Source organism: Odontesthes bonariensis, chromosome 9 (genome assembly GCF_027942865.1).
Source record: "Odontesthes bonariensis isolate fOdoBon6 chromosome 9, fOdoBon6.hap1, whole genome shotgun sequence".
Lineage (NCBI taxonomy): Eukaryota > Metazoa > Chordata > Actinopteri > Atheriniformes > Atherinopsidae > Odontesthes > Odontesthes bonariensis.
In genome coordinates, this window is record NC_134514.1 from 25,660,231 (window position 1) to 25,677,013 (window position 16,783).

At 41.9% G+C, this 16,783-nt stretch overlaps 1 protein-coding gene across 8 annotated transcripts in view; it reads right to left on the reverse strand.

The window, feature by feature from the left end:
* Nucleotides 1–2,960: 2,960 nt before the first annotated feature.
* Nucleotides 2,961–16,783, reverse strand: part of kirrel3b (kirre like nephrin family adhesion molecule 3b) — a 164,111-nt gene continuing 150,288 nt past the window's right edge. For 2 of the 8 annotated variants that reach the window (XM_075473831.1, XM_075473832.1), the window contains 6 exons: nt 14,443–14,653; nt 13,078–13,185; nt 12,495–12,578; nt 12,065–12,180; nt 11,322–11,408; nt 2,961–7,627 (listed from right to left, as the gene is read on the reverse strand). In XM_075473831.1, the coding sequence (XP_075329946.1) occupies nt 7,166–7,627; nt 11,322–11,408; nt 12,065–12,180; nt 12,495–12,578; nt 13,078–13,185; nt 14,443–14,653 (1,068 nt within the window). In that variant the 3' untranslated portion in view covers nt 2,961–7,165. The remainder of the gene's footprint in view (nt 7,628–11,321; nt 11,409–12,064; nt 12,181–12,494; nt 12,579–13,077; nt 13,186–14,442; nt 14,654–16,783) is intronic. The other 6 variants (XM_075473835.1, XM_075473834.1, XM_075473833.1 and 3 more) reach the window with 6 other exon arrangements.

Sequence of the window (16,783 nt, forward strand, 5' to 3'; positions counted from 1 at the left end):
CACCAGCATAATTTCACAAAAATGGACGAATATGTCATTTAAGTTATATTATTGACCTTTCTTTTCTGTTGTAAGCTGAACAGATGTTGTATTAAACTTACTCTATGCACGTTTTGGGAATAACTTGTGTGTGTATTAAAATATTGTTCAAAATGTTACTTTTCAACAGGGGTGTACTCATTTTCACTGTGCACTGTAGTTCTGCTTTTTTGTTAGTTTACATTTCAAATGCAATTATCTTACCATGGGAGTTTATAGCCCATCGCGACTGCTCATCTGAAAGGATGTAGAGTCATTTATGAATCATTTTGTTACAATGCTGCATCTCTTGGAAGCGGTTAGGGCCATAGGGAGCTCTATGAGCTTTCTACTATGTCAGAGAAGGCAGGGATGAATGATTGTTGCCTTCCAGGAACTAGTTCCAAGGAGAGCATTTAAAGCAATAATGTCAGAAAATGTCTGTCCTAGATCTGTTCTGTAATGAGTCGGAGCTCTGTGATTAGTCAAATCCATCACAAATGGCACTATCTGTGTTATGTTTGGAAAACACAAACAAATTCTTTTTTTTTTTTATCCGCCATTGGAAAGCATTTCCAGGGAAACCACGTTGTTGGCAAATGGATTCTTAATATCAAGACAAGAGTGGCTGCAGCACTTGCTTTGAGGTAACCTTATGCTGGCATGATGAGTCCTTTGTCTGCTCCTGGTGCTAGCTTGATGTGTCACAGTAAAGTTCTAAGTTCTTCCTTTTCTAAGCCGTGCTGCGTTCACAAATCAGGGAATTGTTTCTGATGCTGACTTGTAGAACGCCGCATCTCCAAGCTCTCTGTAAGTGGATTAATCCAGCTGAAGAGTAATTGCCATTACATTGTATTGACTCCATGCATGAGGGAATTCAAATCACTTTTAAGTTTCAGGTCTGTAGGATTGGAGCCAGTGCTCGAGACAAGCTGAGGTGTTTATGTGAGTTCATTTAATTTGGAGTAAATCTGCAATGGTCCTATGAATGGATTAAAGAACTGAGTGTAAATGTAATGGTGTGAATCTGCTGACTGCCTGGGAAAATAGCAGAAAACGGATGGGAATAAACAACAGTGTGCTGACTTTTAACAAACTCTGTGAGCGCCCACTTAAGCCAGGCAGAAAATATAGAATAGCTGATCAGTGGCTGTCTTTACAATGTTAAGATAGATTGGTGAATGTTGCCAGAAATGGAATTGTGTTGTTCATTTTGCCCCCATATTTAGCATCCCTTTGATTTTTCTTGTGATATAAATCAGTGCGAAGACAAGAAGTGCCACGGTTTGGAGGAATGTTTATTCGCATGCAAAAAAAAGAAAACACAAGGCTTTCCTTTAACTGGAATTTAACAGTGCTGTCAATGAACATAGAGTGAGGACATCAAATGTTAGTCACAACGCATATAACACCTGAGCTTGTGTATGTTTATTTTGATAACAGTGCATATGTCTTGATAAAGAGATAGAAAAATCATAGATGAAGCAAGTGCTCATTTTAGCCAAGTGTTTTTTTTTTTATTCCTGGTTCATCGTTGTTCTGTACAGCATATGGTTATTATGCTGTTCTTGATTGTTATTTTTCTGCCCTCTCCTCTTCTTCCTCGGGGTGATATTTATTCTTTCATTTTTTCAACTCTTTTTTTCAGTTGGGCTGTGTGAACTGCGTATGAACAGCGAATGTCTCACCTGCAGTTTGCAGTTTAGAGTGCTCAGATTTGAGAATCAGGTTCAAATTCAGACAGGTGAGCTAAGCTGACAGCTACTCAGGAGGGGCTAGCAGAAGAGAAAACTGCTTGTTTCAAAGGTTTCTGCAATATCACAGCAGTAGCTTTGGAAGAACTCGTACAGAAAGAATGAAATGCGGGAAAAAAAGGTGAACCGCACAGTTTCAACATCTCTGTTTTACTTGACTCGTTAAAATGAGGGACATTCAAACACAGGGGCACTAAAGAAATGCCATGATTTTTTTTGAGGGGGGGGTTTACACTTGCTGGTGACTTCAGATGCACAATGTATGCTCCCCAAAACAGAAAAAAAAGGGATTGTTCCATAATATGTAATCTTTTAAGTGTGACATGTTTTTGTACCATTCACTGTGGTTTTGCCTCCCTTGGTTTTGATGGGTCGTACAGATGCTTGCAGAGACATATCTGCTTACTCTGTTTCTGCAGCAGTGAACGTAGTGCTTCAATTAGGGTGCAATATTTCACTGAAATAGCCTGAAATGTTTTTTTTTTTGTATGATTCAGGTCCAGTTGACTTGATCAAACCGATGTATCCAAATTTGATTGAATCCCTGATGTACTAATATTGTAGTCATACTCACAAGGTAAATTGGCTCAGCCTATTTATTCTATGAATGATTCATCCTTCTGAAGGGCTCAGGTGAGGTGATGAGAACAGACAGGTATTTCCTAGTTTTGAAATGTGTTTTAATGGTTCATTTGATGATGCTCTGTACATTAAAAAAAAATAAAAAAAAAGTCTCCAGTGTGTCCAAAGCAATGTCTAGAGACTGGGCTGACCAGAGACTATATTTTATTTAAATGTGTCACTGTCTACTACACAAATAAAGAAACTTTCCAATATCTTACTTCAAATTTATAGATAAATTGAAAGATAAAGTTAGTAAATTTACATTAAAGGTGTTGTAGAAGGTAAAATTCAGCAAATAAAGATATTTCCCCTAAACATAAACTATCCGTCCATTCCTTTTTCTATAGTCGCTTAATCTGATTTTAGGGCTGCAGGGGGGCTGGAGCCTATCCCACAGGCTACACAGGTACACCTTGGACAGGTTTTCATAAACTAAGCTATTGTTAATATAACTTACTGGAGTCATATTATTCAAATATTCAACTGGACTTCTGGGCAACTCATCTATTCGTGCAGCTGTAAAAATCAACCGGTGTGATTCTCCCCGACAGAGACCAGAGCAAATAAACACAAACTCAAACATCAGTTTTATTCTCCAAATATACAGAGCAAAAGCATCATAGATTCACAGACCAGTACAGGTAAAATACAACCGTTTTTTTTTTTCTTAGATACAGAGGGCCACTGCCTGAAAATAGTGGTTTACCCAAAAGCATTTACACAATGTCTTCTTATTACAATTACTGTAGTTTATGGTTACTATTTTTTTTTTTTTTTTTTACAAATTCTTGAAATGACAATCTTAAGTACTTTTTCCCCCCCAGACCTGTGTTGTGTAGTATTTGCAACTCGTTTGCATTATTTTGGAGTGCGGAACAAATCGACCAATCAGTGAGAACTGTACTCATTTGACTTTCAAAGGTTTTTCCGTGATGCTTTCAGTTTTTCTTGTGCGACTCAGAGTACACTGCAAACCAAAACCCACTAACGACCATTGTGCCCCGAGGGCCACAGTGAAATCTGAAGGATTATTTGCAAATACTATTTAGTCCAGGCCTTAAACTTGTATGTTATTAAAGTACTAACAAGGTATTGACTGGTAGGAAAGAAAAAAAGTGCGAGAAAGAGAGAAAGCATTTACACTGTTAAGAAAGGCTTATGTTGATCGATTCAGTGTTTTGCAAATGGCACCTGCTGTCGTGTGGTCCATCATGGGCATGAACACCTATCGGAAAAGAGGGAGACCTTAAAAAGCTTATGTGATTCATCTTTTTCAAGCATATGTGAGCTAATAGGTAAGCTAATGTTCAGAAGTTCTATACGTTTTTTTTTCCAATTTATTCAGACCAAGCAAAATGTGCATTATGGTGAACAGAAGGTAATATAGTGAGTGGAAAGAGAGGCCGGGATACGATTCTACCGGCCAGCCTTCACTTTGCACTGCTCATAACTTCTGCCTCTCACCTAAAAAATAAAAAATGCTTTCAGCCAGCGTATCCCAGCCTTTGTCCTTAACTTCTCCACATAATAAACTACCCTGCATCCTCTGCTCTGAAAAGGTTGTTCGACTTATCATGAAAGGCCAGCAACCTCTTGTAATTGTTCCGGGTGTCTGTGTTTAATCATCTGTTATGTCCTGGCATCTGCGCAGTGTGCTTGGAGCCAGGCAAACAGGCGGCACCGACACCAGCCTGCAGGTGAGCGCGGGCAACCATCGTCCCCGCGCGGGCTTCGATTCCCAAAGACTGACATGGCACTCGCATCCTGTGAGAGCTCCCAGGCCCACTGTGGCTGTTGCCGTTAGGGGGGGTGGATGGGACAGAAGGCTGGTCTATCAAATATTTATCCACTTGCTGCGCAGTTTGCAGACTCCCTGGACTGGGAAAATGCATTATGTTGGGATCAGCGTAGAAGCTGTGATTAACAGAGGAAACCTTGCTTTTTGGGACAGCAAAACTGTACGAAAGTTTCAATTGAGGTGATATTTTGAATTCAGCTGTTGCAAATAACATGAATAAAAAAATCGCATCTGTCCGCATCTGCAAATTAGGCGCAATCAAATGCTGCTTATTTCTAGGGAAAAAAATAAAGTAATCTTGGGCATCATGAATTCTAAGAAATAAATGTAAAAAAAAAAATAAAAATAAAAAAACGCCACAGACGTACTTGACAGTCATCAAGGTGCCAAATGCAATATATTGCTGGGCATCTCCCCGAAGGGGCTGAAAGTATGAGAACCGCAGCTCACTTCAAAGCTGTCCCAGCCAAGCTCATCTTATAGCCTCATGTGTGCTTGGTGTACAGAGTGCCAGTTTTCCCTGTGAGATCTCAGGGGGAGAGAAAACTGCTCATACAAGCCTTCTATGCAATTTGTAGACACAAGCAAAATTTCTGGAAGGGAAAAAAGGAGAAGATGATTGTCTGGCTGTGCAGTTTTGATGCCATGTGTTTGTTGAGCTCTAATAAACTGTAGTGATATCTGAATGAGAAACAAAGAAAAGCCAGGAAAAAAAGAAAAGAAAAAAAGATATATACAGAGTAAGACAGCATTAGAGATTTATATACAGTCTGCTAAGTGCCGAGCTGGATTATCAGCATTGAAACAGAGCTTTTTGTTTTAAGCTGTACAATAGGCGCCAATCCATTTGTAAAATTAGTCCAAACCACTGCCAGTCAAGTGGAAAACCCCATCCAAATGCCTTCAATATAATCATATGTAAAGTGCTTACAACAACAACTTGCTTTTGTTGAAATACCATGCTTGGTATTTTATTGAGTTGAGGCAGATTTAATATTTTCAGGCTCACAAGGGATCATCCCAGTGCACTGACTGCTGCTCTAACAACAACCCCCCCCCCCAAAAAAAAAACCCTGATTAGAGAAGATATGTAACCGCTTATAGTTTGTGTTTTTTTGATTTGACAAAACACAGTTGACACTGACATAATGAGCCGCTGTTTTCCAGTCCTGAACCATTTGTTGTTCCGGGAACTCCTCTTTATCTTTAAAGGAACTGATCAAATCACGGCCGATCTGATTCGATAAAGTATGGCTGGAGCAAACCTTGAGAATCCACAGGCATACGAGGCTCATGCATGCTCGCTTCAAATGTGACTTATCGCACAATTCAGCTGCGGCTGTGCGTCGACTGTAAATGCAGATGACTGTAAACAAGCCTAGAAGACAGCTTTTTTGAAACTGGGATTCCCAGTGCTCACAAAAAAAAGCCAAAACTCTCTGGACATCGACACCGAGCGGAGCATGATTGTGGCATTCTTTTCCAGCAGGCTCACACAGGCTCGCTCTCTGACTCTACTTCCCAACGAAAGCAAATGCTGTCAGTGATTAGATAATAAATCCAATTTTATATACGTCACATAAAATGAATCAAACTAAACAATGCACTTAAAGAGCAGCAGCTCGCCATCATCAGCCTCATGATAGTGTGAAGAAAAAGCAAAGAGCAAAAATTGAAACACAGTTTCTGAATTGGTTTGTCATATCGTTTGATGACCAGTACTATTACAGGTATACAGTCAGGATGCACTACGTTTCAGTGTCAACAGTGATACTCATAATAGAGACAGGATAACCACACACTAAGGAGCTAGAATAGAATGTTTACATGTCATTCAGCAGGTACCCTCAAGTGTGGATGATGATGATGACGTGTGGTTGTTAGGAGGAGAAACTCACAGGTGCAACACGGGTCGGAAATGGCCTTGGATTGGGATTTGGCGTGGATGCAGCTCCCTGTCCACACACGAGCTGGTCACGCTTGTCTGTCTCACTTAGTCAAAGTTTGTGTTGACCCAGTTCAAACAGACCCTCGAGGCAACGTAGATACGGACAACAAGAGGCGCTCATGTCTCGTTTAGAGTCAACCATGTGGGAAATCGGAGGCAGAAATTAGATGCTGAAAAAGAAGTCGCAGTCACGTACGTACACTGATATTCTTTTATCGCAGGGTGTCAAAAGTAAAACGATGACTCAGGGATTTAAAATGAGATCTCAGCCCCTTTTGTTATCTGCTCAGCTCTGCGGCTCAGATACAGCCGCCGAGAGGGTGGAAGGAGGAGAGACGGCCGCTCTTTTCAATGTTTGAGACGTCTGTGAGCGCACGGAGAAAGTTTTCTTCCTCCTACACAAAGGGGGGGATGAGTTTTAACAAGCCGAGCGTAATACACAGTGTTTGAAGGGAACGCGGGGAAAGGTTATCGCTTTAACAACAAAAGAAAAAAAAGAAAAAAGACACATGCACATTCATTGTTGTGCTTCCGTCTACAAGAGAGCATCAGGACATTGGCTCCCACTCATTGTCAGGCAGTTTGTGCTGAGTGTTTCACTGCAATCTCGTTTCTTCTGAATGACAATCGTCAAAAACGCAAATTTGGTCGGATCTGCCTTATGTTTCTGTTCCCCTGTTATTTGACAATCTGACTGTGAAGTCAAACTTGTGTGGTGTTCTCCGTGTTGGCAAATAACCTTCATGTGGCACAGATGCATGACGGGTTAAAAAAAGGAGGGGAGGTGTGGTGTTTTGAATTAAGCATGAGGGAAATGTGAGGCTTCTTGATCCATTTATTTTTTGGGACATTGAGAAGTGTAAGCGAGTCAGGCCCAGAAGCCCCAGCATCCTCAGGCATAGGAAACACTTTGTAACGCTGATACTTTAGGGACTCCTGGTGGCTGATTTCTTTAGAAGTTTTACAATCCTGGCTGCTTGTTGCACCCCGTTCAAAAAAAAAAAACCCTCCTCTCCTACAAGGTCACACATGGGTCTGCATGCGTTTCTGAAGGGGCCGGGTGAGGTCCGAGTTTTGTGAAGAGGACTGGGAATAGTGGGAGGAGGAGGAGGCTGATGCCTTGCTGTCTTTGTCGAACTGCACGTAGCCGTCCGGCTTACTGTAGCTGCTGATGCTGCTGTCGCACTGCGTGTCAATAAAGGAGCTGGAGTCGCTGAGCGAGCCGCGCTGGAACTCCCGCTCGCACAGCTCGATGGAGCTGCTGCCCATGCCCAGCACGAAGCGTTGGCCATAGTCGTACAGACGATTGGGGCCCGCCCCCAAAGTGGAATAGATGTTGGTGAAGGACATGCCTGTTGGTACCCGCTGCTTGCCCAAGGTAGCGGTGTTGGTAGGATTCCTCACCTCAGCGGTCTGATTTCCTGACATGGTGGGTGTGTGATGCTCTTTGAAGGTGTTGACACTGTAATAGCCATTTGTAGGGTCCTATTGGAGAACAGGAAACAGGAAAGAAAGATTATTGTTACGGATTTTATTGTCAACTTATTTAAAAAAAAAAAAAAAAAAAAAAAAAGGGACGATAAAAAGAAAAAAAAATAGCCTGTATTCTTCTCAAAGCGAAGGCAGGGCAGGCACTAAGGCTGCACTGGCAGTAATTACCATTTAAATTGCTGAACAGTGTGCTCTGTACATCACAAGGCAAACACGGGTGAAGCTTGGTGTGAGGGTTTAGTCAGCCCCTACTCTAAACTTAATATCATGTCTCCCACTAATTAAGCAAGCCTTGATGTTTCTTGGTTTGGCATCCGCGTGTCACTGCAAAGTTCACTTGCATAGCAGCTTTAATTAGACCTTAATGGATTGCAGTGTCTGTGAGTCCATGTCTGAACCGTGTTTCGCTTGTTTGTCGGCAAGGCTGCAGCCACTGTTGCTAAGGGTCCAGTTGGGGCAGGTGTGCTTTTTTTTTCTTTCTTTTCTGTTCTTTTTTTCCTGTCCTTGTGTGAATAGACGTGAATGTCAAGCACAGTGAGCGTTGTGGCAAATCCCAAAAGAAGAATGCTCATAATGGGAGAGACAACCCGAGAGGATCCTCGTTATTCTTGTCATTATCAGAGAGCAGACAGGGGAGATAGTTTGCGTCTGGCCTTTATCCTTCGTTTGGGCTCCTGTCTGCTCCCGCCTCATGCACGCCGTCATTAACTGGGATATAAAAAAAAAAATCTGGCCCCCGAGGCTGTAGGTAAGCAGGCGAACACAAACGACGCATCCTCCAGGGATGCCGATGCCAACACGCGAATGGACAAAGGGACAAACGAGCGGGACAGAATTGGTGGCTGTGACAAAGATTCAAGCAAGATGCCGAGAGTGACACCTAAAGCACTTTGCTCGTGTAGGTTCAGAGCTGTGGTAAAAAAAAAAAAAAAAAACCTGAGCACGGCGTGAGAGTTTGTTTTCAGTCGAGCTGACAAGAGCGCAGGTCAGAGGTAGAATAAACACCTGCTGGGATGTGCTTGGTTGAACGATTCATTTACATGAACAGTACCGAGTTCCCCTCCAGGGGTTTTTAACATTTTCATCATATATTTGAATAACTTCAACAGCAGCTGATGCATATAGACATCATTTTTTTGGTTGCATCAGAAAAAGAGGCTGTTTTTTTCAAAGATCTCCCTTGAGAAAACCATCACCGAACAGCGTATTACTGATTATATTCATAAAACAATTTATCACCACACACAACTCGATGGATGGGGAATGAGGAAAGGTTTTCCACGAGTCTACAATATTTTCAGAGAAAGCAGAAATGATTGAAAGCAATACTATGTAACATTTCTACCTTAAAATAACAGTTTGAAAAAAATTGTGCGGCTAGAATGAGTTTTAATATTACGATTGGCCTGTCTCCTATGCCCTTCGGGGGTCTGAGTTGGAATAACTGCGCTATGTAACTTTGCTGGACCGGCCCGGGAGCTGAGCGGAAGTACTTCGACTTGCTTTCTGGCACACCTACCGCAAAAACAAATAGACCCCTCTCATGCTCCCAGGTATAAGGCTAAGCTCGCGCAACATTGTCAGTACGATCGTCATGGCAGAGGCACCGAAGAAACAGAAGAAGACGTTGACTGATGAAGCAAGGAAGAGAAAGAGATTTGCGACAGTGTCTTAACCGTACATTACCTCCAAGCCTGTAGGGGGAGCTCCATAATGGGCTTTTTGAGAAGTTACATAGTATTACTTTAACTATATCAAGTGGGACTATATTTTAAAAACGAAGGACATCAGAGAAGGACAGCATCAGTACACAATCATAATAAGGAACTCAAGGCACATATTGTATCATCATGACATGAAAAAAGCTCTGAAAATTGCACTGGACGTTTGTGTATGGAGAATAAATTAATGTTCCATTCCACAATATCAACGGAGTGGCAAACGATGAATAACCGATTAATCTTAGGGGTAAAGTTGAGCTTTAGAGTGGTCTTACAACAGTAGAAAAAAAAACATAAAACACCCAAAACAGACCACCCAGGCAGCCATCCTTCACTCAAAGTTGATCAATCACTGACCGAAAAAGGCCTTGATTCAAGAACCTTCACATTCTGTAAAATCTTCTGTGGATTGTTCATCGCAGAGGTTCAAGCTCATTCGGATTCTTTTCGTTTGAAGGGAGTTATGAAAGCAAAGTTCACGGTTCGGGAAGACTGATCTTTTCATTGCCACGTAAAGGGGAAGGATATAATACAATAAACAGCACCGGCGTCAGTTTCAGTGCGTTCTCCGAATCCGCTCTTTCCAGAATATGATATATTTGTTTTTGCCGTCGACCACATTGGCATTTTATTTTTCATATGCTCATCATCAATTGGAAAATAGGCTCAAAAAAAGATTAGGAATGGGGCAACATGAGAGGATGAACACACACTATACAGTAGATGTCACTGATCAAACACAGGATGGAGTACCTGGGGTCAGACTCATATATCAAGCTTCTAAATATAGCATCATGGTCCTTTTTTTCCTTTTTACCTGCCTCCCAGCATGGCTGAACCTGAGATGTGAATCACACCTCATCTTTCTCACATGCAGATAGTATCATTGCCTTTTAAGTAGCGATGTGATTCAAATCAGCTGCATACTTGAGATGGTTACAAAGATTAAATCGCAGCTAAAGCAATAACCCACTAGGTTACTACGGATGTACTGAGAATGAGGTAATATCATGACTGTATTTCTTAAATACTGTATTACTGTACTGTAATTACTGCATAATTACTGCATGTGACCAGATGTATGCTGGAACAGCAGGGTGAAATATCCCTTTAATGTGCTGACAAAAAAAAAACGAGATAGCACGATTATTTGAATAAATTATCTATTTAAGGATTGATTTTGCCTGATGATTCATAAATGGCAGCGTTGACACGATGTGATGTGAACCCAAAAAATAATGTATATATAGGTTTCTTATTTCTCAACCTTACCATGTATGCGCAAAGCTAACCAATCATGAGTGACAGGGAAGGTGGATGGTGAAAGAACTGCAGAAAATACGATGGCATGGGTGACTAAAACCTCGTTCAGTTCTGCATAGAATGCTGGAGCAATATGGGAGTTGCACACTGCTATTAAAGAATTGAAACAATACGATTTTTTATACATCATTCAACCCATTTACAAAGCTGAATGGAATACTCCTTTAAAGAATGTGTTAGAAAGTTTTTTTTTGCAAAATTTGAGTGCATTCCAAATGGGGAAACTTGATGTGTATATGTGGCTGGGAGAGTGTAAAACCAGCGCAGCTAATAAAAACCGTGCATTCATTCCACGTACCATATGCTCTTTGAAGCAACCCATTCCCATCTTCGCTTCTATGTTATAAATAAACACTGAAATAACAGCTTAAGGGCCGGCCAATCTCTGATTTCTTGAGCCAGCTTAAATGAGAAACTAATTATTAAAATCAGTCCTATAACAGGGTTCATTTTGCCCCCGGACTTTTCTTCAGAAAAACCACGTGGAGCAGGAGAGGGGTTATTAATGCTTTTCAGCTATTTTAGTCCAAGAGCTGAACACCACCATTTGCCCCAAAGGTACTTGCTCTCCCACCATCTTTTCCCTTTGTTCTCCCAGATACGTGCACTGGTGCTACCATGCTGACATTGATCATGAGCCGCACCTTAATGTGCTGATACTCCTTCTCCTCCTCTTGCAATACCTCCAGCTGCTTCAGCACGGACTCCTGCTGGAATTCTCCTCGTTCAACCTACACAGACATCAAGTAAAGTACATTAAGAGCCCGAGTAGTCTCCAAAGCTCTTCCACTCAGATTGAAGAAAGAAAAAAAGAAAAAAGATTTAGAAAGGAATGGGTTTAACTTTTATCACTTGTTCTTCTTTTTTTAATATCACTCAAACATGCTTCACCTTCACTCAGTGCTGGCAGGGGGCATTAATAATTTATCCATGAATATCTTTTATTTAGCTTTACAAAATGCAGATTTGTGAGGCAGTTCAGCTCATCTTCCCGCTCCAACATCAAGTGCAGAGTGTGCTTTGTATTTTGAAAGAAAATGCAATCCCAAAGCTTTGACTACAAATAGCCCAGACCTGGAGCAAACTGCAAAGAAACAGTGGTAGGGATAAAAAAAAAAAAAACACAAGATTTTCCATGTGTGTCGGGGAGGCAGAACATTTCTTTCAGATTACAAAGTCTGCATCAGTGTATGAGCAGTTGTCTGCTGTCCTCACAGGCAGCATTATTTTGATGTTGCGACACATGCCTCAAATACCAGCCGTGGCATGCATTCATCATTTAACCAGAAGCTCTAAAAGAGAATGCAAGAAATTCAAAGAAACCAATGCCGGCGATTTTACTTTTGAAAACAGGAAGATGTGGAAAGTAGTATGCTGTGACACTCACACTCACCATCAGTTGTTTCATGGAGGTGTGTTCTTCACTTTCCCGTGCTGCATTGTGGTCTTTGTGCACAATCTCCACCCGGATGTCGTTTTTCGCAGACACCACCCCTTTCAGATCTGTCAGAAACAGGCGACACGTGCAGCGTATCTTAATAAGCTGGAAGAAACATCGCTCTGTATTTGTTGATATTGTATCTTTCCCAGACTGCAGTTTGCGGTAATGTAAGATTTAGCAGCGGCTCCCGGGTTTGCTTTGTTAGAGCTCTCCCATTTCCCCCCAAAAACAACACAAAGCATTATTAATCACTTGTTTCCAGCCAACACTAGATTATCTTTCTCTATATCAATGCAATCTCACACAGTTTCCCAACGGAGGCTCATTTCTGTTCGTGACAATGGTGATGTTAAACTGTCATATAACAAAGTCTTACTTTCTGTTTTAATTTTGCTTGCAAGTTCTCTCTGGTGTGCACAGATGGAGACGGGCAGTGAGGGCATAACCAGGTGCGCTTCCTCTGTAGTATACAGACAATAGACATGCTGAAGGGACCAGAAGCACAGTGTGGTTCTTGGATGGAGACAGTGGGCTGACTGTCTCTGACTTGAGTCACAAGGTTTATGGGTGGGTGGCAGTGAACACAGCGGAGGATGTAAATAGCCTCAAAAGCGATAGCAGCCATACTGAGATTGCATGAAATGAGCCCTGATCACAATCTGGCTATCTCTGCGCCACAAAAACATGTCCATCTCGAGCAGTGATTCATCATTCGTTAAATGCAACACTAATTGCCAGAATCGAACAGGGGTGAAATGTTTCCTACAACATCAGTGCAGTGTCTTGATGCTTTCGGGCTGTGGATTCCCCTTATTTAAGAGATCTCCACACACATCTATTTTCATTTGTTTAGATCAAAACAAGAACAAGATCTGAATTAATGGACATTTTTTTGTGTGCTCATGGATAATAAAGTACTTTGGCATGCATGCTTGAGTGAGAGCAGAAGGGAAACGTACTTCTCTGAGAGCGGGTGCAACAGAATGCGCCGATGGTGCCCATTAGGACAATGAGGGCCACGAAAGCTCCCACTGCAATGCCGATGATCACAGCCACTGGGAGGGATTCTGTGGAGAGCAACATAAAGGTATGTCCTTCTTCAATGAAATGCCATAAACGTCTCACATGTGCACTGAATTCACGACAGAAGAGTAACGGAGCAGGAAATAGTCACACAGAGACCATGCCCCACACCCCCCACCACACACACACACACACACACACACACACACACACACACACACACAGGAGATCTTCTCATGTCTTTGCTCTCTTTTAACTCTCTGCAGCAACCAAGAACTGAGGAAAGACGGCTTTTATGTTATATCGCTAAGTGACACCGACATCATCCCAGAAGGCTCGATGCCAGGTTAAGAAAGTACACAGGCACAATGCCACAGACAAAAAAAACCAACATGTTCAAACAGCAGCAGATTCAAAGTGTGGGTTAACATGTTCCTAATATTCTCTCCGTATGTATCCTACTGTCTAATAACTTTTCATTTCTTTTAATATAAGTTAATGGAAGTATTTCACAGAACGCTTTCATTTTCATTGGGTAGACCGCAAGTGTTTTTGCAGTGATTTAAGCATAATTATGTTTGTGTGCTTTTTGCATGGATGTTTGCATCGAAGGAAGAGACTTAACCAGCAGGCATACATCTAAATGCTGCTCCGAAAGCGGAGGAACACATTAATGAGAACCTGAGCTCTCAGCCCACATTCATGACCTTCCCGCATCTCAAACAAATGCAAACAAACAAGTGCCCTTCCTACACCATTAAAGTGTATTTAATATCCCCATTGATCAACGCCAGTTTCGCGCGAGCGGCTTATAATTCATCATTTGCGATAAGTGGATAGAAAACGCAGCTCCTCCTGTGGTAGAGGTGAAAAGGTCACCCACAAAAGCTGAAGTTTTCTCTTTAAACGAGGATAACAAGAGGCACAATGTATTTCATATTAAAGGCGCAGTGTGTGCCAAAGGTCAACTGCTTGAATTAATAGGAAGCCTGGTTTAAGTTAAACCAAGAACTATTATGTGAGAAATTGATTTGCTGCTATTATGAAATTTAATGAACATGAAACATTTAAACATTTAAGACATGCACTGAGCTCCGCTAGAAGCTGAAAAAACATCTATCTATCTATCTTACATATATACAATACAGCAGCACAATAGATAGAAACAAACTCAGTTATCAAGAACTGGCACAATCGCAGCTATGCGCACAAAACACTACGGCTTGGCCACTATCCACTATTTGCATGTAGAAACCGACAAGCATGTGATTTGAAGAAGAGGAAGGTGGAACCTGTCGAACCTTGGCTCCCACCTTGTTCCTTGAGCCGTATGATCTCAGTGTCAGAGCCGAAGCTGTTCCACGCCGTGCAGTTATAGATGGTCTGGAAGTCAGCCGGGACGATGTTGCTCATGGTCAGCGTGGAGATGACTCCTTCTTCTGTGTTCACCGTCTCTACGGTGTAGCGACCGGAGGTTCCAGACTCCAGCACTGTTTCCTTCCACGACCAGGCCTGAAAAAAAAAGAGCCTTTTTTAGTCATACCAAACCTCACAATCAAGCCACATGTAAGCTTAATAAAACTGGTTATATATTATCCATGCTCTGTAAGGATTTACTTGGCACGGCCTTGATGTTGCCATGGTGAGGCTGTGACACCAGGAGCGCAATGGGTAGTTGGGTTAATTCAGTCTCTGTGTTAACTTAAACGAGTATATATGACAGTGCGCCTGCTTAGTGTAGTAACTCAGATCCACATCTGGCGAGGAGCTGTCATCATCAGTGAGTCACTGCCCGTTGTGCCACCGAGTAGCGAATGTGCTGAGGCAATATATGAACTTTACTTAAGTATAGTGAATATATCTTAGGCTTTTGGACGCTAAGGCCACTTAACTGAGCCAACGATGAGCCTGATAGGAGCTACTATTTTTAACAGATGCTGACTGAGGATGATCTACGCTGCTGCGGCTGGTTGGAACACTTTTGAATGCTGTGTTATCGTTGAAAAAGTCTGTAAAAAAGTCAGTTAATGGCATATTTGCTGCCGTTTATTTTTATTTGTCTGGCTGCAAGCTGAGCAGCGTTGCTCCAGGATCTGTAGACCGAGATAATGTCTAATAGATTATTGTAAACTGTGTGCACTTTAAAGTTGTTGTCTCCTCGTCGCGGTGGTGGAAGTATTCGTGCCTTGGATTTGGCTGTTGGGAGACGGCATGCAACCATTTATGAAATCAAGCTTGCTGTGAAAAAGTAGACTTAGCAAAGCTCTACTGTGCTTTACACAAAGAGACACAAGGATTTCTTTTCTGTGCCCAAAGGTACGGTTCTCAGAAATGTTCAATCAGAAAAAGACATTGTCATTCAGGGACAACGAATCCTATGGAGATTTGCTTATTCTAAACGTACAAAGTCACCATGATAACAGATAGATGTGGGCTGCACAGATGTGTATTGGTTTGCATTGTCACTTTGTAAAGCCAAGGTTCCCTGCTTGAAACTCCACTGCGTCCTTTGTGTCGGCAGGTTGTACGTTTTCGCTGTGCCTGTGTGGGTTTTTTTCCTGGTACTTCAGATTTCGCTCCCGATCCAAAAGAAACGCATTCGATTCACTGGTGATTTTAAATTGACTGTACATCTGATGGATGTTTTCAGTCAACTTTCTGTACCTGTACATGAATGGTTCCATTTTTTTTATCCCATTCGGTCCAGATAAGGAGGTAAAAAAAAAGAATACATTTTTTAAGTATGTAACTTGTAACCTACAAGAGTACAGCTGGAAAGAGGAAGCTACTGTACCCCAATTTCTTAGGCCAAGAATACACTCGCTTTTTAACCATGTGCTTAATTTTGTTAGCTCAATAGTTTACATACTGCTTTTGTACTATCCCTGAGACTGGAGGGCTTCAACTAGGTGGCACACTTGCTGACTCAACCCGCCTTGAACTTAAAGGGATAGTTCGCGTTTTGCTTCTCAAAACAATATGCGTTCAAAAGAGTAATACATTAGCATCACAAAATCGTCCCTCCAGAAAAAGTCAGACCTCACAATCGCTTGGCGCTATTTCTCGCTACCTTCATATCACTACGGGCTGAGTAAACTGTGCAGACTGAAGAGCAGACCGAGCAGTCCCCTGCTTCCGAGCAGTAAACACCGTAACAGGTGCGGCTATCGCTAGGTGGCTGAACGCATTGATATGAAGGGAGGCAAAAATAGCACCAAGCGATTGTGAGGTCTGTCGTTTTCTGGAGGGACAATTTTGTGATCCAAATGTATTACTCTAGCCGGACTACCTTCATCAACGCCAAAACGAGGCTGGAACTCGGCTCACAGGACGCAGCAGGGGGTAAGTCAATGTTCATAAATGATGTTGCTAATATGGGATGTCATACAGCTTCATGTCAAAAGAGGCGAACTATACCTTTAAGGATTTTCAAGATGTAAACAAGAAACTCGGATACAATAAAGGAAGTTAGTATTTGGTTTAAGTTAAGATGACAGCAGCACAAAATTAGATCTGTCTCATCGTAGATGATATCTGTGACCACTAAATCAAGAAAGTTGGACAAACATTTAGCCCTACGCTGCCTCTACCAGTCACCTATTGTTGTTGCATTCATTTCTGAAGACAGAAAAGCAGAAAAGG